At 46.0% G+C, this 24,342-nt stretch overlaps 2 protein-coding genes across 4 annotated transcripts in view; one reads left to right on the top strand and one right to left on the bottom strand.

Annotated features, from left to right (window-relative positions):
* nhsl3 (NHS like 3) overlaps window positions 1-10,812 on the top strand; it is a 39,287-nt gene extending 28,475 nt beyond the window's left edge. For 2 of the 3 annotated variants that reach the window (XM_075449364.1, XM_075449365.1), the window contains 8 exons: window positions 3,108-3,266; window positions 3,372-3,415; window positions 3,530-3,668; window positions 4,673-4,780; window positions 4,875-5,041; window positions 5,121-5,309; window positions 5,439-8,805; window positions 9,770-10,812. In XM_075449364.1, the coding sequence (XP_075305479.1) occupies window positions 3,108-3,266; window positions 3,372-3,415; window positions 3,530-3,668; window positions 4,673-4,780; window positions 4,875-5,041; window positions 5,121-5,309; window positions 5,439-8,805; window positions 9,770-9,810 (4,214 nt within the window). In that variant the 3' untranslated portion in view covers window positions 9,811-10,812. Of the gene's footprint in view, window positions 1-675; window positions 956-3,107; window positions 3,267-3,371; window positions 3,416-3,529; window positions 3,669-4,672; window positions 4,781-4,874; window positions 5,042-5,120; window positions 5,310-5,438; window positions 8,806-9,769 lie in introns of those variants that run through there. The other variant, XM_075449366.1, reaches the window with a different exon arrangement.
* A 686-nt stretch (window positions 10,813-11,498) lies between these two features.
* Window positions 11,499-17,766, bottom strand: yars1 (tyrosyl-tRNA synthetase 1). Its single transcript, XM_075449979.1, has 14 exons — window positions 17,642-17,766; window positions 17,090-17,164; window positions 16,866-17,012; window positions 14,714-14,889; window positions 14,496-14,625; window positions 14,243-14,323; window positions 13,157-13,249; window positions 12,890-13,025; window positions 12,699-12,784; window positions 12,454-12,589; window positions 12,255-12,364; window positions 11,971-12,164; window positions 11,748-11,889; window positions 11,499-11,642 (listed from the first exon to the last, which is right to left on the bottom strand). The coding sequence occupies exons 2-14, from the start codon at window positions 17,144-17,146 to the stop codon at window positions 11,532-11,534; spliced, it is 1,599 nt and encodes a 532-aa protein (XP_075306094.1). The 5' UTR covers window positions 17,147-17,164; window positions 17,642-17,766; the 3' UTR covers window positions 11,499-11,531.
* Window positions 17,767-24,342: the final 6,576 nt, after the last annotated feature.

The following is a 24,342-nucleotide window of genomic DNA, read 5'->3' as shown; positions in this document are numbered from 1 at the left end:
TCTGTAGCCCTTCCATAATGACACACGGCATCAGACAGAAGCGGAGCGCTCGGGGCCTCCATTAGGGAGAAGACGAACCCAAAAACATACCAGTGATTAAGAGGAAAGGTTTCGATCTTTTTTTTTTTACAGTTTAAACTGAAATTCACAACACTACACACATGTGTAAAGTCTTCCAGTGCTCCTCCAGGGAACTTTGAGAAAGCACTTTTTGGCTTAACTTTATTACAAGAAGAAAACCGTTCCAGTTGCATCCAACTTTGGTTGTTTTGTTTGCATCCTCCATGATTGAGTAAGCCTTCGTATTTCTAAGCTCTAAAATGTATTCGAACAGATCAATAAGAGACAGATTTAACTGGGGTCTCGATGGGTGGTGTGTGTGTGTGTGTGTGTGTGTGCAGGTACAGACCCACACGTGTCTGTCTATATTGTGTTAGGTGGGGGTGGCCGCCTTCTGAAAGCCAAACTTTGACAGCCGTTTCACTGGCAGCAGGGGGGAGAGAGGGAGGGGTTTCATCATTTGACAATAGAGAGGGAATTGCATTGGAGAGAGCCGGCTTGAGCCAAATAGATGGGAGAGGTAGAGCGCAGAGGGGGAAGGGAGGGAAGGAGGGTATCAGACTCGGGGATAAGGCAGCTGGGACAGGCAGCTTTGGCTGGGAGCTGATCTTATTGTGCGCTCGTCCCTCTCAAGTCGCTCAGATACTCTGCGCAAGCATCCGCTGTAAATAACAGCCAGTCTGCTGCCGGGTGTATGTTACTTTCTGCAGCCCTCAGAGCTTAGAGCATCGGGATCTTCTCTGGAAATCACACAGACTCGTTTGGCTCGTTAAGACTCCTGAACTTCACACAAATATTTTTGGGGGATTTTGTATCTGATATGGCGCTGCTGTAGGCATGGTGGTCTACTTCAGGAAGAGCATCCACTCTCTGCTGTCTGTCTTCAAGAAGAAGGGTGAGTGCAGACTAACATGCAGGGCTTACGATCGGGAAACACTCTTACTCCTTGGGATTACTTTGCTCCGAGTTTGTGGAGTTTAGCTGACCTTTTCCCTGACATTTAACGCACCCTACGGCAACACAGTTTTTTTTTTTTTTTTTTTAAGGTGGTGTCTGTTTCTCTGTCTCTCAAGTACAGGCACACTGGCACACAAGTGTTGTTGCACAAGTTGGGGGTCTTCTTTAATGAGATAAAGGGGCTTGACTGGCTTTTTAAGCGATCGCCTTAGCCAACCAAAATCCTTAAATCTTCTGTAGGGGTCTGGCACAATCCCCTGGGTGGGCTACTTTACCAATTAAATGCAACTGGTGGTTACAGCAACTTAATTACGAGTCAAATTATGTGAGGAAATGCCTGCGGCCGTTGGTGTTCTTGTAGACTTCCCCTCGTTCTGTCGGTTCGGATCAGATGGGTCCAGATTTCTCACAGCTACACACAGGAGAGGACATTGTGTTTTAGGCTTATGTGGGCGGATAAGGGTGGGAATGTCCGTTACCTTACACACACACACACACACACACACACACACACACACCACAGTGTTACCTAACCAGGTGAGACTGAGAGGCAGTGTTGAAAGTGACAAAAGAAGGGAAAGCAGACACCCCACACTGAGCCCAGTTTAGCTGAGCTTCGAGCCACTCGGCGGGACTGAGACTTCCTTTTTTTTGTTGTTGTTGTGTTTTAGGTGACTGAAACTGAAGCGCAAATCCACGAATTTGCTTAAAATCATAGCACAACAGCATGTGTCCAGTAATCATTTCTGAAAATGATCATTTATTTTTTTTTTTTCCATCTACTGGATGAAAATAGTAATAGAGGATACGAGCACACACAAACTATGCTAATAAGAAAATACAACAGAAACAGTAAGAAAAAGAAGAAAGAATAGGCTATATTTATATATATATATATATATATATATATATATATATATATATATATATGAGAAATACATTTCTGTCATGACACAGTAATATTACTTTTCAAGATTTCACTCTTATCAGCAGTCATGCCTCACGCCTTGTTAGCAAGCAAACAAGAGTCTAATCTCCTTTAGTTTCCACTTCCTTATTCACTAAATATTATGTTGATAATGAACCCATTATGCCCTGGTGCGCTATACGTGTTGTTTTACCATTCAAACCTGGATCAGCACGCATCACATTAGCGTTTTCATGGCACACAAACTATCGGAATTTCTATTTGAATTGATAAACACGAGGGAGAAGTCAGTCTCTTTCAAGGAAAGCCTGAGATTGAAGCTCTCCGAATATTTTTTTTTGTCTCTAATTCACCTATTCACCTTTACTGTTTTTCCTGCAAAGGTAGGCTTTTATTTCGGAACTGAAGCTGGTAACAACTGGCCCTGCTTCCTTGGCCTACATATTGTTTAAGTTTATTTGTCAGCGACCGTGCAGCAAGACACGAGTCTCACAGGAAAAAGAGATGCCCTGTACCAGATTTAGCCACAGGATGTTTTATATCTGTGGTCCCAGGGCAGGTAGACATAAAAGTGCATGTACAGGGTAAGTTAGGCTTCTGAGTCTCGGCTGTTTTTGCCCGTCGTGGAGGAGAGCTCAGCCCCGTCCCCACAGCAGTGCATCCTGCAGCATCTTTACAGGTGGATAATCTTATCCCACAAGAAGCAGCATGGAAGCAAGATACTGCGGGGGATTAGCCAGGCCGTGGTTGACTGCTAAAGACTTTGGCGAGGCTGTGACATCTGTCCGCTAAACTTGGCTGAGGAGATTTGACGCGTGATCTGCGACGCGTCAAAGGTGCGCAGGTGAAAACACGCGCTCACGCCAGCTGGAGGTGCACAGGATTCCCTGTAAAGCCGATAAAAGTCTCGGCCTACGAACACCTGTTAGCGGCATGTTTGTGTTTGTGTTTGACCGGAGAGGACAGAAAAGTGGCACGATGAAAAAACGCCTGAAACAAAAGCTGGATTCAGTTTTTCAGGTGGATAACCAGCAGCAGCAGTCTGAGCTGGAGTTGAAGGCTTCTGTCCGTTTTAGCGCTGCTTCCATTTCACTTTAAAACACAGCAGCAAAATATTTACATTTGTTATCTGCTCTTTTTGTGCCCCCAACCAATCCAACAGCCGGCCCAAAGGGAAATGAAGACCAGAAGAGGTTGGCAGTCCACTACACGGCCTCCCGGCACCACCAGGAGAATGTTTTCATTGAGGGCAGCAGGCCTCAGTACCTGGAAGACCTGCACACCGAAGCTCAGGAGGGACTCAAAATACAGCAGCAGGAAGGTCAGACACATTCCTTAACCCTACAGATGAAAATACTTTTGTTTTTAGAATCAAACCAACATGAGCATATTTTCTGTTTTTTTTGGTTTCATTTTGTTCACACAGAACACGGGAACGGAGTGAACTTTGCTGATAATGAAAGCATCGCTGTAAGTGCCCCGAAAGCTTTTTTTTTTTTTTCATTCTCCTCTCACTGCGCACCATGTGAATGCCTTCTAATTTTACACTGTTGCTGTGTGTGTTTGCCTGCGTATCGCCTGCAGTCCACAGACACTCTCCATCTGGAGCAGGAGATCAGCTGCAAGGACGGAGGCAGATCTGCGGAGTCCAGATCCACCACCGGGGACACAGATCCCACAGTCACCGCCGCCGCGTCCACTCGGCCCGCGCTTACCCGCCAAGGTAAACGTCAGCCCTGTTTGTGTGTCTGCGTTTGGATGGGAGGCATCTATATTTGTTTTGTTTTTTTATCTTAAAGAAATAGCAGCTAAAAAAAAAAAAAAAAAAAGTAAGTTTATCATTTTATTTAGACTCGCAGTCGGGTACTTATTTAGCATGCACACCTCATTCCCAGCTGCTTGGCGCTCCTGCAGTTATGCTGTGAAATCAAAGAAAGAGGAAGCTGACGCACAGACTCACACTCATATACGTTGCCACGGATTTCTTTTTCTTTTTATGGTGGGGTTACTCAAACGCTCAAAGCATCTAAAGACAGCTCAGCGGCTGCCTGTGCACATCAAAGCTGAAAGGCAAAGCACATCAGCCCGTGTGTGTGTGCGTGCGTGTGCGTGTGACTATGTGCCCACGCAGCGAGAGCGATTGGTATTCAGATCATATTTCTAGCATCTTTTTTTTAAATTCCCAAGAAAGGCAATAAGCTTCACTGAGTTTCAGGGTAGCGCAGCTCTCATTATTTGACCGCCTTGTTCTTATGTGACAATATGTGTACCATTTTTACCCCCCTGTCAGCAGTGCGGCTCAAAGGGGTTGGTTGGTGAACTCCAGCACTTTGATCCAGGCAGATAAAACTCTGCAACTATTTGATGCATTGTCATGAAATTCTGTAGGGATGTTCCTGAATCCCACTGACTTGGTGACCACTTACAGTAAATGGTGAAAACTTTAAAAAGGTTTTCCTTTTAAATTTGCTGCACACATTGACTATTTCTTGTTTTGGTAGTGCAACTTTCAGAACTGATCAACTTTCATCAAATAAAAATTTCGTCCCGTCCAAGTTACGACCTGTAATACGAACAAAATTCAAACTTGTACCCTGTGTTTGGTGCCGTTTTACAGGCGCTTTCATGCTGGCCTGCTAAGCCAAGGTGGAAACGGGGATTGTAGTAAGAATGTTAGCGTGCCGATGGGAGCATTTAGCTCAGCAATATTTCATCTTTGTCTGCCAGGTTCTACATTCAAGCCTCTGAATCCAGTAAAAAGATTAGATAGGAGCAGGAAGAGGAGCAGGAGAACCACCATCATGGGTATTCCTAACCAGGTCCAGAAAGAGCTCGGTGAGTCCACAGCCTCATCGCTCGCTGACTGGGAAACTGTGTGATGTATCTTTGGTAGCAGTGTGTTGATAACAGTGACCCACGTTCTTCACAGCTCTGAACAGAAGCTCCACATTTCAGCCACTTGTTTCTACTCAGCTCCCAAATCCCGATGAGCATGGCAGCGAGAGCCAATCAGGTGTAGTTATCATTCCAACGGTTGATGGAGGGACTCCCGCAGCGAATAAGGAGGGAGCAAGAGTGCACCTTTCAGAACTGGAGGTAAAGGGTTCTTCATAAAAATAAAAATAAATCAGTGCCGTTGCCACCTATTAAATGTTCCCTCTTAAACCCTGAGCAGGCATTCAGGGATGAGCAGCTGGTGCAGACGCACCTCCAGTCGGTGTACCAGGATGAGCAGTCCTTCAGTCACCAGGGTTCCCATCTCTGCCCCTCATCCACCTTGAGACCAAAGTCCGTTGCAGTACCTGGCATGACTACTTCCTTTTCAGTCTCTCCCTCAATGTTTAGCTTCCTCCTGGAGCCCCAGGTAAGAATGTTATCAGGCTGTTAGTTGGCGGTAAAAGTAGTTTTCTGAAACCTAAGTCATGAGTACCTCTTTGTGTTTGGAGCATCCAGGACATTTCCAATATAATCACCCGTTTCTGTTTCCTTCTAGGGCCCTGTAATGTCTATCTCTCCTCAGGCGACCTACTTGTCTACAATCATCCCCAACGCTGTGCTGCCAGCCTCGGTTGAAGTTATTGAGATTGACCGCAGCACCAGCCGGACTCACAGCAGCAGCGTTCGCACTGTAAGCAAAAGCAGCCTTACATCTGGGGACTCATCGGTCAGCCCCTTGTTGTCCAGGAGATCAGATGGTGACGGCTCCCAGGCAAATAATTCCCGCAACGACTCCACACCGATGCCCACGTCAGCCTCAGGGTCAAACTGGAGCGAGTCTCAGTCCTCAAAGACGATTATTTCAAACTCCTCACCTGCATCGTCCAAGAAAGTAGGTCTTAATGTGCAGGAGAGCCAGGCTGAGCAACCTGGTGAGGACCAGGAGCTCGCAAGTACCCATAGCTCAGTTAGTGGGATTAACAGCTCCAGCAGTAATGGAGAAAATGTTACAGGACCAGATGCAAGGGGATCAACAGCTGCTGGGGAGCAAGCAAACAACAAGCGCAACTCTACTCGTCTTTCAGTGATGAAAACCAAGCAACCTCCAGCGCCTCCTCGAAGAACAAACTCTCTGCATATTAATAGGATTAGAAGTGACTGCAGGGTTGTGGTGGATATCAAAGATCTCAGCGACTCTGCTTCTGATGAAGTGAAAACTTCCACAGAAAATACTTTAGCAGAGGAGGGCACGAAGGTGGTGACCACAAACACCAACATGATCCTCATACCTGTGTCCAACTCTGCAGACACTTCCTCCTCCCCTGCACGGGCCCCTGAAACCCAGGCTGGAGGAGCAGCAGAGCCACCGCAAGAATCAAGCACCTCCTCCCCGCAGAAAACTCCCCCAGAAGGGGGGAAATTTGAACGGACTATGTCCCCTTCCAGTGGCTACTCGAGTCAGAGTGGCACTCCAACACTTTCCCCAAAAGACATCTGCCCAACCTCCCCAAACAAACAGAAGAAGAAGCCAGTCAAACCAGAGAGATCCGTTTCTCGGGCTTCATCCTCAGCAGCCTCTCCTTCTTCCTCACTCACCTCTTTATCCTCAGGTACATCTGAGCTTGCCAATCCTGAGGCTTTCAAAGGTAGCCCGACCCTGTCTCCGCAGGGTCCTTCAGCAACTGTTGCTACTCAGGAACTCGGTAACAATCCTTCAGCTTTTAGAGTCGAAGTCAGGGAGCTGTTAAACATCCCACCACCTCCTAAAGTCAAAGCCCCGTGTCCTCCACCTCCAGAGACGTGGGCTCACAACAGACTGACGGTTGACTTCCTGTGTGGACCCTGTCCTAACGTCACCCCAGTGGCCCAGAAACCAGCAAATATTCAGGACGTCCCAGATAAACTGGCAGAAAGCCAAACAGAAACCAGAAAAGAGGAGCAAGTTGTAGCTACAAACCAGACGACGACGGACAGATCCGTCTCGGAAACGCCAGAAAATAAAGCAAAGCTCGAAGCGTTGTCAGCAGTGTGTCCTGAAGGTGGCGCCACGGAGCAGGAGGTCCGGGAATGTCCAGCAGAGCGAGTCCAGGACAACGAACAGGCTGACGTAGAGGCTCAGAGAGAAGAGCAGAGTAGTGGCTCTGTTAAAGACCGGGAGAGTCGAGAGATGACTCCAAAGAAAGATCCCCCACCGGTCATGAAAAAGCCCACGACAGTACTGCACAGAGGGCAAACAGAGCGGCCGTTAGAGACACAGCAAAGGGAAACGAGCAGCGAGGCCCGAACAGAGGTTCATTTACCTGCTGAGAACAATCCATCAACGCAGAGCGCAGCTGATAAGAGCGAGAAGGAGACGGACGGAGGGGAAATCCCACGCACAAAGACACTTTCAATACAGGCCCCCAAAATGAATAAGATCTCCCCTCCACCTACGCCTCCACCAGCTTACCACCCTACCCCTCCTCTGTCGAGGAAAACACCCCCCCCATCAGTGTTGATCCCACCCACTGAGCTGCAGAGGGTGCAGGAGGAGTCGCAGGCCGCCGAGTCCTGCTGGCCGCCTCCTCCGCCTCCTTTGGAAGGGGAGTCTGCTTTTGATGGAGGCGATGAGGAAGACTTTCCTCCACCTCCTCCACCCTTAATAACGGACAGCGTGACGGACGAAATGAATAGTTGCGTCACAGAGGTGGACCTCCCGGAGGGGCAGACTGTAGGAAATCCAGATTTACTCGCAGCTCTTTCACAACCAGCTGTGGCAGACAGCCGACCGGTGGTCCATGTGCCAGAGTGCGAAGCCGAGGCTCCCGACGAGGTTTCCTGCCAACTTGCGGCGAACGTTTCGTCTGTCGCAGGCAGGGTCTTGCCTCAACCGGCGAAGTCTCCTCCGGCAGCACCTCTCACACAAGCAGAGAGCCCAGTGTCGGTCACGGCTGTGGTTCCTCCCAGCAGTTTCCTGAAGGGAAGCGCTCTGCAGACTGAAGATCAGTCTCCCTCTGCTGTTCCAGCCTTTGCCCCACCTCCCGCTCCACCTTCTGTCCCAGTCGCACCGCCTCCACCGACAGAGAACTCAACCCACGCGGTTAATTTCAGAAGGCAGCCCAGTGGAGCTTATCGAGACGCCAGGAGCAAGGAGCTCCTCTCCCGCCACAAAAGTGCACCCATTCCTAAAGAGGACGCTAACATTCCGCTTGTCACCCCGTCTCTGCTTCAGATGGTTCGCCTCAGATCCGTCAGCATGACTGAAGATCAGGTGAAAGCTCCATCTGAGGACAAGTCGAAAAACGAGGAGTCTCCTGTTCATGAGAACCATCCTCTCTCAAGCCAAGGACCTCCAAGCACTCCTCAAAAGCCCATCCGCAAGTCTCTGTCACTGAAATCTCCCCCTCAGACTGTAAAAACGTCCTCTGTGGGGATGAGCTCTCCCTCTATGCGCCTACAGGAGGCCATACGTATGAAAACTGCAGCCATGTCGTCGAGAGACCATCTACCCTCCAGAGTGGGTGTAAGACCCCCGACTTCCAGCTGCGTCGGCGAACCAGGAGCTCAGTCTTTGAAACCACACGATGGCTGCGACATGCACAAGTCCCCAGCCTCTACCGCCAGCTTCATCTTCTCCAGGAGCACAAAGAAGGTCGTCATAGAGACCGCGGCCGCCTCCTCCCCGGAGGCCCAGGCCAGCCTGAAGCAAAGCTTGGCGGCCGAGCTCATGCAGGCGTCCGACAGATCGAAGGCTGCCGCTTTCTCAAATGGCGGGGTGAAGTGTGACAAAGTTCCCCCACCGGTAGCGAAGAAGCCAGCCCACGGCGGCCTGAGCGCCGCACAGAATCCTCACAGCTGTCCGGCCAAGATGGAGCTCGGCACCAAAGGAAACGGAGCGGCCGGAGGAGTGCAGCATTCGAGCGGAGCGGCACTGCCTGAAACAAGTAAGAGCAGCATCTCTCATCTTTCCTTCATCTCAGAGAGCGCAGAGAGCTGCCGTCAGTGTGTGGCAGCCTACAGCCGCCGCTGAGTTTGTAAAACTCATGGAAGTCAGCGCTAACATAAACTATGGAAGTTTTTCTGTGCCGTCAGAGTTTGAATACGAATTTCTAATGTTGAATTTTTACAGCATCAAAATCAGACTTTGAATTTGAAAAACCAACAGTGTAAAAAAAAAAATCAATTGCTAAATACAAAAATCAGTGGAAAAAGAACTCAACATCCGGGTAAACAGGGAGAAGCAATCGATCCCCGTCTCAATTCATCCAACGGCAGCCAATCAAGTTACGCTGCATTGGACAGATCAGCTCAATAGATATTGAGTAATATCTATTACTCAATTTTACTAACACAAATGGCAAATAAAGTAAACTCACTCACCGAAGCACCATCACCCGCGTTGGTGGGCATGGCTGATCTCTTTTCCACTGAATATTTTGAAGTTGAATTTTCTTCCATTGAATTTTTAGATGTTTTTTATTTTTTTACACTGATTTTTGTTTTTAGAAATTGATTATTTTTTTGTACACTGTTGGTTTTTCAAATTCAAAGTCTGATTTTGATGCTGTAAAAATTCATTATTAGAAATTCGTATTCAAACTCTGATGGCACAGAAAAATCATAAACCATCATAAACTCCCTTCTACGTTTCTTTCTCGTCATGACAAAGCACAAGGTTAATCCTTGCATCAGTATGAATTGCTGTAAAGAGTGCGTTTTGTGCCCACGCAATGCTGCCGACTCGCCTGCAACTCTTTTCCCCTCAAGTGTGCTTCGGTCAGCCTTAACCTTGAAGCCCGTGATCATGCCTCAATAATTCAGTTAGATTGCCAAATATCCATTGCATGTGTTCCAGTAGCTGCATTACGTTGCTACAGTACCTAACGTCCTCTCGTTTTCCACCTCCAGCTACAAGAGTGACGGCGGACACAATTGAAACGCTGTTCTGAAAGGGATCAGTGACCACGCTGGCAAGAACAGCCAAACTACAAGCAAGTGAAAAGGAGAGGTCGCAGCGAGGATTCACCGACATTACCGAGACATTGTGTGAAGTCTTCTCCAAAAGCCTTAGCCCGTTATGGCCTTCCAACTTATTTATGCAAAAAAGAAAAGAAACACTCCTAATTTCTTAAGAAAGCTTTATCCTGGAGTATTTTTCTAAGCTTAAGTCTATCTCCTGTTCAGGCCCCTCAGGGTGAAGTGGTGTCTGTTAGCTGTACTGAGATCGCCTCCTAGAGGTTAAATTAGGTAGTGCTACCTGAAGCTCAAAAAGAATCATTCCTGCACAGAGGTTAACCTTTTACCCCCCACACACACACACGATGCATAATAATTGTCATGGGTGATTGATAGGAGAAGACGTCACTTCTATGCTTACACATCTGTGTGAAGATATCGCCAAGCTTAGTCTCAGTCCTGCTTTTCACTGTGTGTAAAAGTATTTGAGAAAAAGGGATGCTGCAACAAGATGTTCAGTCTGTTAGGACAGAGGCACTTTTGTAAAGTACAGCCACTGCTATATTGTCAGTTGGACGCTTTTTTTTTTCACTCCAACAAGTCTTTTGAGAACACAAGTGTCCTATTATTTATACGTAGCCGTTTCCACTAACAGCACTCGCTGGCCTGCTGCCAGTTATATTTAAAGCTCCGTTCTAAACTGAAAACCACTTTTCGGGCTGCAAACGCGGCGGCCGGCCCAGGATTATCGATACACTGGAGCAGCCTCGGTGTGAGGTCATTCTTATTATTAAATGTTCTGTATATCGATCTTTGTCTCAAGCCCTTAACAAATGTAAGACCCAGATCAAAACTAGTTGCACAAAACACTTTCCCCCCCCACAGCAGAATCATAGGTGAGTACATTTTACACTCTTTGTGAGGGGTAAGAAATCTACTTTTTAGTAATTATAAAAAATAAATTGTGTACAGTCGTTACTTCTCTAAATAAAATCTAAGTGTATTAAACACGTTTCCTGTTTTTCATAACGTATGAAAGAAAAAGTGGCACGTTTTGCAGTTTCTCATCAACATGAACATGAATCTTGTTCCTTGTTCCACTGATTCAGCCAGCGTTTATTTCATTTTAAAGATGATGCATTAACTGATTATAACACAGCGTTCAGATACTTGTGTGATGCGTCACCCAAAATACAACCGTCTTCTCGCACAGGCTTCGTGATTTTATTTTATTTTTTTGCATACACCAGATGTCCAGAACGTATAAAGCAATCTGCTTCCACAGGTTGGGCGGCTGGCCACTGCGCGGACATTTATCATGATGGCAAACAATAAAACAGTGTAACGTCCTGGGAAAGCACTGAAACATTAAGTCCCTTTTCAGAAACCTGAGATCTTCTTTCTGTGGTTACTTCCAGGTCATTTAGCTTCAGTTTGTGTACGTTTAAAAGTACAACTCAAAGTAATGGAGCACAGGTTGATAAATTACAGTTATTGTTGTAAATGACTCTCATGTTTAGGAATTGCGTGCTTTTTCTCTGTCGAGGCAAAGCGAGATAACGGTTGGTCTAAGCCAGTCTGAAGCATCTAAAACGTTTGGCAAAGATGTCCCATCATCTTCCCAGAAACACCCAGATGAAGTTTGATGCTGCTGCCATGGCGATTTGTGGATGAAGGTGGTCGGCAGCGGCAGTGATGTCTGTAATGTGTGTATTTAACTGATGTTGCCTCCTTTCAGCGTCTTACATGTGATCCGTCCCAGTTTGGTCATCAGCTTTTTGTCTTTCCACTGAGCTACGCACTCGTCTGAGATCTTCAGGTCCACCTAGAGAAAAGAAAATATTTTTTTATACACACGATTTTATCTCACAGATTTTAGAAGTGTACATATTTAAGCAATGTGTTTGAGTTCCGGTAGAGAGACTGTTACCTGTAGTTTCTCCCACACCTTCTTCTTCGGGTTCAGTCTGTCGTCTGGCTTGCCAGTCTCGTATCCCTCCACGAAAACCCGTTCACCTGGCGACGATTCCTCTGGTGGATCCAGAGGCTCCACCTTCCGGGGATCCCCTTCTCTGGAAATAAACGAGTCAAAAGGTGACCCTAAGAGACCGGCTAAGATTATTGTTTTAATCAGAAACGGCGATGACACTCACACGGAGGCACAGAGCAGCATGGCTTGAGACTCGATCCCTCGCATCTTCTGCGGCTTCAGGTTGCACAGGACCAACACCGCTCTGTCTTGCAGCTCCTCCCGTGAAACGTAGGCCACCAGCCCGCTGACGACCGTCCTCGGCTCCGGTTCTCCCACGTCGATCTTCTCCAGGTACAGCGAATCAGCGTCAGGATGCTGCAGACAGAGAGGAGAGTGAAAGCAGACGGCAACAAACATCGCTGCATCACTTCCACATGGATCCCATTATGTATTGATATCACTAACCTTATCCACACTGATGATCTTGCCCACCCTGATGTCCAGTCTGGAGGGAGCCAGCTCATCGTCCTCCCCTCCGCCTCCCCCTCCTGCCTTTGCACCTTTTCCTCCCGCTTCTGATAACAAACACGCAAAACCAGAGTTTAGTCTCAACCTGAAACGGGTTCCCGCTTCAGTGAAACTACTCCGACGGTTAAACACGGACTTGTCTTTGAGGGATCGGGATAGGCAGAGTTGGTGAGTTTGCGGAGCGCGGGAGTCTCAAACTTCTTTCTGATCGGATCCAGTAGCTGATTCAGTGCGACTTCCACAGAAGCCTTCAGGTCCCCTGGGTGGATCACCTGAAATGAGCGAGCCAGTTCCAGTTGGTCAAACCAGCACATGAGGACAAAACTCAGCGTATCGGCAGAGCTTTTGTTTTTCTGATAATCCAGTTGGGCTGTAGCTCACCTCCTCAGCGAAGTCCTTCTCCACTTCTTCGAAGACGGTATAAATTTTGTCTCCGCCCCACTTGGGATCCCTTTTGACGCAGAAATCTGAAACACAATGTCCCCAATTTTCATCTCGTAAATGTTTCAAAACATGCACAGAGCAAGTGTGACGCCGCGGCAACAGACTGAGTGCACTCTGCAGTTTTCTACCTCCTCGTAGAGGGAAGAGGACGTGTTTGACAAAAGAGAGAACTCCGTTATTCTGGATGTTTCCTGGCTCGCAGAAAGCCTTCTTCAGCTTCTTCTTCACGTCCTCTTTGGAGTCCAGTAGATCGATCTTCGACTCCTGCAGCCGCAAATTGATAAAGTTACATCTGGCCGTACGTGGCTGGAAACGTTTCCGCGTAGATCCTAACTTTTATATCTTTCCTGAATATATATAAAAAAAATAAAAAAATAAATAAGCTGCGGCCTTACTTCTTCCGAAGAGCTCATCTTGGCCCCCGTCAGTCCTGGAACCATCGGGTTCATCAGATGAGCGCGCTTTGCATAGCCAAGGGAGGGCAGATACTGCAAGACATTCATCATGGTTAGGAAATCTCTTTTTTTAAGATAAGGGTCTTCTGTATTAGCAAAAATGTCATTTCATTTGTAAACACTGCTGCTATGCAAAGTAAAATTGAATTATTTCAACAAAATAATAATAATAGACATTAAAGACAACAGTCAGTCATTTAAGTGTAGTGAGAATTTACAAAGTGTACCTTGAACGTACCATGAAGTCCTGTGTTTTAATTCACAGTAAAACTCACAGATGGTGCTTTTCAAATATATATATGTAGATATATAGATATATGTAGATATATATATGTAGATATATAGATATATATAGATAGTTTTTCCATGCTCTTAGCTTACCAGCGTGTTAACTGATTTAGCTGGAACTCCTCATCCCTATTCCAGCTCTTCAAAAGGGAAGTTTGCTCACACTGTGTTACATACAACATTAACTGCTCTGTTTCTAAATGCATTACGGACAAAGTTGCTAACAACGAGGAGGAATTGTACGCTGGTGTCTGCGATGTGTGTGAGCAGTTCATCAAACCAAGTCTCCGACCATTTCAATACACATTTAAGCTTACTTACAGGATGTCCCTTGTGCTATATGTCACCTATACTGCGGTCTCGGTCCAAAGAGAAAAAAAAAACATCTGAATACGCCAACTCCTCCTAAACTGAGAAGCAAATGCAATTTTTTATATCTGAATAAAGGCTTTCTCAGCAGAAATGATGCATTCGTCTTGAATGAGGTGTGTCCAAACTTCTGAAAGGTACATGTGTGCATGCTGAAAATGACCAGTCTACTCTGGCTTTTATCTGAGCGTATAGACGAGTGTCCAACAGTGTCCAACTAAACTCCAAACCACGCAGGCAGAGGCTACAGCAGTCCAGAGGACTTAAAGTTTTCTCTCTGGTCTCCGGTTTAGGTGCAGAGGACGTGAGACCCGCCACACAAAAGCCAGCAGAGAAATCCTTTGGATGAACAAAAAGCACAAAATATACCTTCTCTGCCAAGGTGAAAATCTTCCTCTGATCTACTCCTCCAAACTGGGCGTCCACCTTCAGGTACTCCTCATCCAAAGCCTGAGGACAAAAAAAAAAAAGTGATTTAATGTCAAAAAGTCTAAAGCGAATATCTTACCCTTTTTTTTGCCAGAATAACGTAAATGTTTTATTAAGGACAAACTGGAGAACCAATATACCACGGCTTAGTTGTGTGATGATTCTAGTAGTTCATCTATAACAGTGTTATTACCTGCAGTCCCGGGTACAGCAGACCGCTCAGCAGAGGATGCTCTACCTGCTTGACCACCTCAGCTCCCGCCTTCTTGGCATCATGCTCCGTCACCATGGAGGACAGGCGGTACACATCCAGAGTGTACTCTCTGAAAGGACAGGTTCAGTAAACAAAGTCACAAACATGTTTTAGGAGGAGGCTAAGTTTGAAAAGCGCTCGTTCTGTCGGTCTGTAACCTGCTGAGCTGGTACTCGGTCCCTTTGATGAACCGCAGTTTATCCAGAGGAACACCAATGCTCTCCAACATGGCCTTGATGACCTGCTCGTAGTACTTCACCCTGAGCTCCAGCAGATCCCAAGGAGCCTTCATGTTGTCGAGGAAGGCGTGCAAGTCCGCAAACAGAATTGTGACCTGAAGAAAGAAGGCGGAAACCAAAGCATTCGTGAATAGGACTTGGTAAAAAAAAACAAAAAACGATTCAATCGATTTCATTTTAAATTTTGCGAAAGCGATTTGTAGGGCATGAGATCGATTTTTTATTTTTTTTTCCCATGACGTTAACCCCGGTAGTCTCGTGCGTGATGCAACAGTGGTGCGTTTACGTCCGCTTCTCATTCAAGCGCACAAGCTTGCAAGATGGCCGACGCAGGTAAAACTCCGCTCAGCAAGCCGCCCCGACTTAAGTCTGGAACCATTTCGGATTCAAAACAACAAAGGACAAAGAGCTGGATGAAACCAAAGTGGTTTGCAAGGTCTGCCAAGCGGAGGTCAGTTATTGTCGAAATACTCCAAACCTCAGAAACCACTTGACAAGGTATCACACTACACTAACATTAGCTTCCGCCAACAAGCCGTCGGTGCAAAACAAAAGAAACTGAGGGAATCAGTAACATTACCAGCCGATTCTCCGCGGGCCAGAAAGATAACAGAGGCCATCGCAGCTTTTGTCTGCAAAGGTTTATGCCCGTACTCGGTAGTGGAAAACGAAGGCTTCAAGCAGCTCGTTCGTGTGCTCGATCCATGTTATGGTGCAACGTAAACATCTGACTGATGAGTGCGTATCCACTGTTGGCTCGCCTGGCGCAGCGATACCTTTGTGTCCCAGGGACCAGTATTGAGTGGGAAAGGGTGTTTTCCACTGCGGGTGATATTAGCCGCTTTCGGACTGTAGGAACCTTTGGCAGTTCTAATAACCTTTTAATCCGCGGGGCCGTTTCCTCCCGTGTTCGGACATACAGGAACTCGGGGCTTTCTCCCTCAGTTCCTATAACCATTTCAGCTCCTTCTCTGAGGTCGGGTCTTTTCATGGTTCTATAGAACACATCTGACGGAGGTGTTTGGTTGTCGGTAGCTACGCCCCATGTCATGCTATCACGGCTGAAATGTTTCCTCATACGACACAGACACAACCTGTGCGTGTTTAATAAGTTAAACTTACACTTTGTCTCCGGCGCTCTGCTCTCCTTCCTTCATGAAATGAAAAAGTATCGTCTCCTGACTCTCTCTGTGAGCTCTTCCAGCCTCGATATTAGACGCCTGATGTGATCGTCCATGATTAATATCACCATCATGCAGACCATAAACACGGTGGCCTCCCCACTCTCCATGTTAGCTTCTTTGTGGCGTTTTTTCTTCTCTCCTTACTTTTACCGAGTTTTGTTTTGTTTTGTTGTTGAATGTGGCACTAAACGGCTAACGTAACACGTCACTAACACAGACGGCTGCGCGCGGCAAATCAGTCCCGACTCATGTGCGAATGCAGACTGAAACAGTTCCGCTGGGGAAGGACAGTTATCAGAACGAAATTCGAGTAGGACAGTTCTGATAACTGCGTTCTTAGAACGGCTCTGTCCGAAAGCGGCTATTGTCACTGCAAAAAGGAGCTGCTGCCTAACCCCAGATCACGTCAATGAGCTCCTTTTCCTGCACAAGAATCTCACAATTACCAAGTGAGAAAAAAAGTCACAATAACAGGACTTGACTTTAGATCATTTAAGTTTACTTTTAGTTTTGTAGCCATTATTATTATTATCATTTTTGCACATTAAGAAACAATGCCTTAATACAATTTGCAGTGATGGAATGTTGTAGTTCAATTCCTTTATAATTTTAAAATGGCACTTTTGAGACAGTTGTGTTCACAGCTGAAGTTTCAACTGTCCAATTCACAAGTTTGCCCTTAAAACCTGTTGTTTATGGTGAAAATAATAGATAAAATACAATATATGAATCGTGATTAATCGATTCAGGATCTTATGAATCAAAATCGAATCGATTTAGGAATTTGGCCACGATACCCAGCCCTATTCGTGAAGCAGGACTGGTTGAGAGAAACAACAAATACAGCCGTATTCCAACGGACAAGAGACTTGATGAAATCCACCCACCTCACAGCCAGCCCTGAGGAAGTCTGCTATCTTGGACATGGGGACAAAGTAAGCTACATGGGGTTTTCCTGTGGTCGCTGTGCCCCAGTACACCTTCAGCTCCCTCTCCTGAAGAACCTGCTTCAGCTTCTCTTCTCCAAGCACCTCCTGCAACACACAGATCCTGATGAAACTGAGCCACACGAGGGCGTTAGTGACTGAGAATACATGTTAGCATGTCCCACCTGGAGGTTCCTGGTGATGAGGTTGAACTTCTCGTCTGGGCTCAGCTGATCTGCCATGACGCGGGGCCCCTCTGACTACAAAAGAACAGCGAATTAGGCATTTCATTTCAATCTAAACACGCCCGACCACATCACGTTGGGTTTAATGTTGATCTCAGTCTCTCAGAGAGAGGAAGCAGCTTTAACTTGTTGTCAAATGACCACCGAGCCTTAACGTGTAGTAATCGTTTAAAGCAGCCGTGTCGCCATTTATCAATGGGAAGGAAAGAGCATGTAAACACCAAACCTTTTAATTGACACAGAGGTGTCTCGTTAGCTACACCAGATTCAGTTGAACCTAACTGCAGTGCTCACCGATGACACCATGAATGAACGAAGAAGCCAGCTAATTCTACATAGCTAGTTAGCAACAGAACCATGTGCAGCTTTAAAAGTGCCATCTGCTAGCTACGTTGGCGACATTAGCGGCACTAGCTAACGGTTACGTTTTTCGCTTATTTAACAGCGATATCGCGCCCTCTCAAAGTCATACTGTAAAAGATGTAGACATACCTCGGAGGGTAGCTTCTTACAGTTAGAAGGGGGTGAGAGAAACCGGCTGAGTGGACCTGTCAGAGGGTTGCATCAGCGACAGCCTCGGCTCCACTATCGATTAGCTCCAAGGGAAAAGCAATCGAGCGCTGAGAGGCTGCACACGGCTCCCGTGAAACTAGTGGCAAGGCACAGTTCGTACACAAGGTAATTCAAAGTGCTTTACAGCTACATAAAGCCACAAGAAGGCTATAAAATCATTAAAAAACTAAAAAACAAACAAAAAAACATAAAAAAATAATCATTAATTTGTGCTAATTAGTGATCATTATATGTCATGTAATAAAATACGCCAGGTTTCCTTTAGTTTGTGACCCCCCCGTCCCCTTTATTTTTATTGAAATCATTAATGCTATGATTTTCACTCAGGTTCTTTGGCCTTTTTAAACTTATACTTTTATGTACTTCTTAACTGTGTTTTTTTCTATTGTACCTGTAAAGCGCTTTGTGACCCTGGTCTGTGAAAGGCGCTGTACAAATAAAAATTACTTACCTACTTACTTTTTGTCTGAGCAGGTGTTGGAAAACTGTATATAGATTTTCATTTCTAGTAAACAACATTTTATAGACAGACATGTAGTGTGTGAACTTTGCTTAGTGTGATACAAAGTAATTCAAGGGAACTGTGGGAAACAGGGTACTCTGGTCTTCCCATGCAGGAGAATGTGCAACAACTCAACACGTGAGGAACTAGATGTCCCAGTGAAACATTTGTTGCATCTTGCTCACAAGATTGTTTTACGTATGCTGATTGTAACTAAGCTGTGTAATAAAAAGAACTACACGGGGAAAGTCGGATGGAGTCGTTTGAGCACGGGTGAAGGAGTAAGTTCTGTCACTCCGTCCGGCTCCCCTTGCAAGTAAAAATACAATCTTGTGCACTGTGTGTTTTGTTGATCACTGGGATTGTCTTGAGTGAACTGTGTTCCAGCTGGGTTAACTTTTAGACCCAACATTTCTTGGTCCTTCGAGCCGGATTCCAACACATCGCCGTCTGCCGAGGAGGGAGAGGACACACCGAAGTCTGTCGACAGCCAGACGTCCAGGACGCCTGACAAAGACCTGGGGCGTGAATTCGTAGCCAGGCCGGTGATTAGTTGTCTGATCTTCCCTCGTTGGACGACGATTGACGGAATCCAGAGACAGCTCCAGTGACAAAACAACACTGAAATAAGGTAAGAGAGCGACTCTATAACCGCGGTTAAACGTACGAAAGGCTACTCCGCCAGAAGGAGGTTAAAACAGGTCTCTCCGCCGCAAGGGAGAGTAAAAAGGGCTACTCCGCCAGAAGGAGGTTAAATTGGTATCTCCGCCGTAAGGGAGAGTAAAAAAGGGCTACTCCGCCAAGAAGGAGGATAAAATAGGCCTCTCCGCCGTAAGGGAGAGTAAAAAAAGGGCTACTCCGCCAGAAGGAGGTTAATACACGTGTCTGCAGTAAGGGAGAGTAAAAAGAGTGAATGAGCAAGTGTGAGTGTGAATGCCACTAGTGGAAGCAGCAGCACGGACTGAAACCTAACGGTGTTAACGTAAATCCGTGGCCTGTTGAAGTACACAAAGTAGTGGATTAAATGTTTTAGGTCTCTAAAAAGGCACGTTGCCTGTACGAGACGACAAGTTGACATAATGGGGGGCGGCACAAGCAAACCTGCCCTAGAAGGGGATTGTAAATATATGGAACAATACTGTAATAACAGTGTTATGTGTTTGGACAAATGGGAAAAGAAATATGGGTTCAAGGGCAAATTGATAGAAGCCGATTGTAAGGCGCTGGTGGACAAACTCCGTGTGAGTGTAGCATGTAAGAGAGGAAAGCAGAGAGAGAAAAAAAAATTGCAGCTTCAAATGGCAATAGTGTGGCTCCAGCAAGCTCAGAGAAGAAAAAAAAGGAGAGATGAGACAGCGTTGCAAGCAGTGGTAGCAATTAAACCTGATGATGAAACTGGAGCCACTTCAGATGCACATAAAATACGAAGAGCAGAAGAAGAAGAAGAATTAGTATTCAATAAGCCAGAAAGTTTGATGAAAACACGGTCAAAAGTGCAAAAACAAAAGCCAGAAGTGTTTGGGACCTACCCGTCCCTCACAGTGCTAAAACAAAAATACGGAGTGGCTGACGGTGGCGACGATTGTAACAATTGCGGGCCACGACCAGACCCTCCGCCAATGGGGATTTATCCCATGATGGAAGTGGCAAATCCACACTTTGGTGTGGACGACGATGAAAACAGAACCATACATGTATTCAGGCCATGGACTGATGCTGAGTGTTCTGATGCTTGTAAAAGTTTGCCTGATGCGAGGGTTAATGTGGGTGATTTCATAAACAAGCACAGGCAGCTTTGTAATTCATACAGACTGAATGGCTCAGAAATGGAAGTCACCTTTCGGAGGTGTCTGACATATGACTGGGCTCGGGTCAGGGGCGAGTTTACAGGGTTAGCCAACGATGACACAACACTAGCCCATGATGCAGCTGCACTTACGCAGCAGAGAGACGCAGTGTATGGCCGCATGAGGGACATATTTAGAGTGCGACCAAACTACACCAAAATCACTCAGTGTAAGCAAAAGGAAGCAGAGGATGTATTTGAATACAGGAGCCGCCTGGAAACTGTATTCAGGCAGCACAGTGGATTGCAAGAAGAAGGGGGTGCAGACACCGCCTACCAACAACAATTAAAGCAAGCCCTGATGGCCGGCTTTACTCACCCAATTTCAGATTTTATCAGAAAACACAATGTGAATCACTCAACGGATACAGTCACAGAGTGCATGAATTGGGCACAACATGCGCAAAATGTAATAACAGGCAAAAAGAAAAAGGCTGCAGCAGCTGCCTTCATTGTAGATGATGCAAGTGATTCACAAATTTTCTACATGGGACGCCCAGGTGGCAGAGGCAGGGGTCGGGGTGGAGGAAGGGGTTGGAACAGACAGTCTCCAGGTTTCAGGAGAGAAATGAAGTGCTGGAAATGTAATAAGCCTGGTCATCTGGCACGGGACTGCTATAGTGGAGGAGGGTGTGACCACCCCAGAGGATCTGAGTCTCAGCCTCCATACAACCCCGATTATACCAGCTGAAGCAAGCAGGTGGAGCAGCCCACTGCGGAAAGGCCTGCTCCAGGCGACCTGTATATGGTTGACATTCCACAAATAATGTTAAGCCTCTCCACACAAAAACAAAAACCCATAAGAGACATTGAAGTAAATGGACAAAAAGTGTCTTTTCTCTGTGATTCGGGAGCGGACAAAACAGTACTTAAACAAGAAGTTGCAGGATTTAGAATGTCAAACGAAAAAATTTATGTAAAATCAGCAAATGGCCAAGTAAATGTTCAAAGTGTGACATGTCCTTTATGGTTCAGAGATCCATTAACTGGTCAGAGCGGAAAAGGACCTGTAGTGTATGCACCACAGTGCCCTGTGAATTTATTAGGAAGAGAAATGATGGCAAAATTACGGATTTCCATAGTACCAACCACTGATGGTATGGTGGCTGTGGGACCAGATGAAATCTCTCCTGAACAAGTACTAGTCCAACAAGGCACATCTGTGCCTCACTATTACTGGTCATTAGACGTGTCATCACCCGATATTGCAGGAACGGGGCAACAGCTGTTAGCACTAGCCAAGACAGTACAGGATGAGCCTTACGACATACACAAACCTGAAGAACTTCATGTCACAATTAGGTATAAAGATACACCAGGGCCTGATAAAACATTTGACAAGCAGTTTTCCAAACTAGGTCCACAAAGAGTGACCATCAGAGCAATCTACACAGATGCCAAGGGGAAAACAGGTTGCAGTGTACTTATACCTGAAGAGTCAAAACGACTACAATGGAATATGAGCACTCCCCATATGTCCTTAACTAAAGCAAAAGGAGACTCATGGCATGACATAGAACAACTTGTCTCCAGGGGGGAGAGAACACTGGGGTGGAAAGAAAGTCACCAGGGGTGGGAGAGAAATGAGAGTAATGGCCTTCTGAGGAAAAAGTTAGGATGGGTTACCACCCTGACACCTCATATTCATTTGGATGATCCACTTGATGAACAAACTGAATGATATGTGATAGACCTAGCTGATCACCCTGAATTGCAGGATGTACCTGAAAAGGTGTGGTCAAAAGGCAAAACAGATGTGGGTTTGATGACAACAGCGCCGCCTGTGATAATCACACCCAAAACTCATTACAGACCCAGAATCAAACAATATCCACTCAAGCCAGATGCTCTGGCAGGTATTAGACCAGTAATTGAAGAAATGATCAAAACGGGGGTAGCGGAAGAGGCACCAGAGGCCTCATGCAACACACCAATCTTTCCAGTCAGAAAAGCAGATTCTGAGGACTGGAGAATGATACAAGATCTTAGAGCTGTGAATCAAGCAGTGGAAAGCACAGCACCTAATGTGCCTGACCCACACACACTGCTAAATCAACTAAAACCAGACAAGACCAGATTCACAGTGATAGACTTGAGTAATGCATTTTTCTCCATACCAGTGTCCCCTGAGTCACGAGGATGGTTTGGGTTCACGTACAACAACAAAAAGTACACGTACACACGCCTCCCACAGGGATTCTGTGATAGCCCAACCATCTTCTCTACTGCCATAAACAACTGTTTGGCAGACTTTCCAATCCCACCTCATTCACAGTTGCTTGTGTATGTTGATGACATTTTGGTAGCAGCAGACACAGAACAACATTGCCGAGACACCTCAGTCTCACTGCTCAAACACTTGGCCCACACAGGAAACAAAGTTTCACTCTCAAAACTACAGTGGGTAAAAGAGGAAGTGAAATTTTTAGGCCATCTTATTAGCAGAGAAGGGAAGCGCATCCAAGACGAAAGAAAACAAGCCTTGCTTAAGGCTCCACGACCAGAAAATAAAAGACAAATGATGCAACTTCTGGGACTGTGTAACTACTGCAGAGCATGGATCCCAAGCTATGCAGAGATCACACAGCCATTGTTAGACCTAATGTATGCCACACCCATGTCCATGAATGAAAGTTTAAAGTGGACACCAACTGCAGAAACTGCACTGATCACTCTGAAACAGGCAATGACCAGTTCCACAGTGCTGGGGCTTCCTGATTACAATAAGCCATTTGTACAGACTGTGGATTGCAAAAGCAACTTTATGACATCCATGTTAGCACAAGAATGTGGAGGAAAAATGAAACCTGTTGCATATTACTCAAAGCGTTTAGACCCAGTATCAAGCGCACTACCACCTTGTGTACAAGCAGTGTGTGCAGCTTCACTTGCAGTACACTGCTCAGCGGAAGTAGTGTTGTTCCACCCATTAACTCTACTGGTGCCACATGCAGTAGACATCCTTATGACACAAACAAAGATGACGTTTCTGTCACCAGCACGACACTTATCCCTTGTAGCCACGCTGCTGTCACAACCTCACCTTACAATCAAGCGCTGCACCACACTTAATCCATCAACTTTAATCCCAACATCAGAAGATGGCACACAACATGATTGTCAAACAGAAACAGAACAAGTATGTAAACCACGCCCAGACCTCACTGACTTACCCCTTGCAGAAGGGAAGGTCTGGTACGTTGATGGATCAAGTTCTAAGACACCAGAGGGAAAAACGCAGACAGGCTTTGCAGTAGTAGATGACAGGAATATTATTACTGCAGGCAAACTGCCTTCCCACTTGTCTGCACAAGCTGCAGAAATAATAGCTCTTACAGAGGCATGCAAAGCGGCAAAAGGACAACAAGTGACAATACATACAGACAGCCAATATGCATTCTCCACCTTACATTATTTTGCTGCGCAGTGGGCTCGGAGGGGAATGACAACCTCCACTGGGAAGCCTGTAGAACATGCTGGTTTACTGAAATCACTCTTAACAGCAGTACTGTTGCCACTTAGCATAGCCGTATGCAAGTGTGCAGCACACACCCGAGGTTGCGACCCCGTCACTAAAGGAAATGCATTAGCAGACAAAACCGCCAAGGAAGCAGCAACAGGCTTGCATGGGATGCATTTGATGCTCCAAGAGACGACATCAAACCCCCACATTGACCACCAAGTCCTTAAAGAAATGCAAACAAATGCTCCAATCTCAGAACAAAAACTGTGGTTACAAAATGATGCCATCCTTTCAAATGGTCTCTATATCAAAAATAGTAAACCAATCCTCCCACGCAATTTATATGAAACAGCTGCAATTTTGAGCCATGGGCCTTGCCATGTCTCAACAGGAGGGATGGTTAATACGATACAGAAGCATTTTTATGCATTTGGATTTAATTCATACTCAAAAAATTTTTGTAGAGCATGTCTTATTTGTTGTAAGCACAATGCTCAGGGCAATGTAAGACCTAAACGTGGTCAGTTCCCGCAAGCTCAACACCCATTTCAATATCTACATATGGACTTTATCGAATTGAACAAATGCCAGAACTACAAGTATTGCCTTGTCCTGATATGCCCTTTTTCTAAATGGGTTGAAATAGTTCCGAGCAAACAAGCAGACGCTTTGACAGTAGCTAAGGCACTCTGTAAGTCCATAGTACCTCAATATGGCATTCCTGAGAAACTGTATAGTGATAATGGCACCCACTTTGTCAATGATGTTGTGTCCAGGATGGCACAGCATTTGGGAATGACATTAAAAAA

This window comes from Odontesthes bonariensis, chromosome 18 (assembly GCF_027942865.1).
Source record: "Odontesthes bonariensis isolate fOdoBon6 chromosome 18, fOdoBon6.hap1, whole genome shotgun sequence".
NCBI classification, from domain to species: Eukaryota; Metazoa; Chordata; class Actinopteri; order Atheriniformes; family Atherinopsidae; genus Odontesthes; species Odontesthes bonariensis.
The sequence above is the reverse complement of the archived record's forward strand: the minus strand, read 5'-3'. Positions and strand labels throughout refer to the sequence as shown.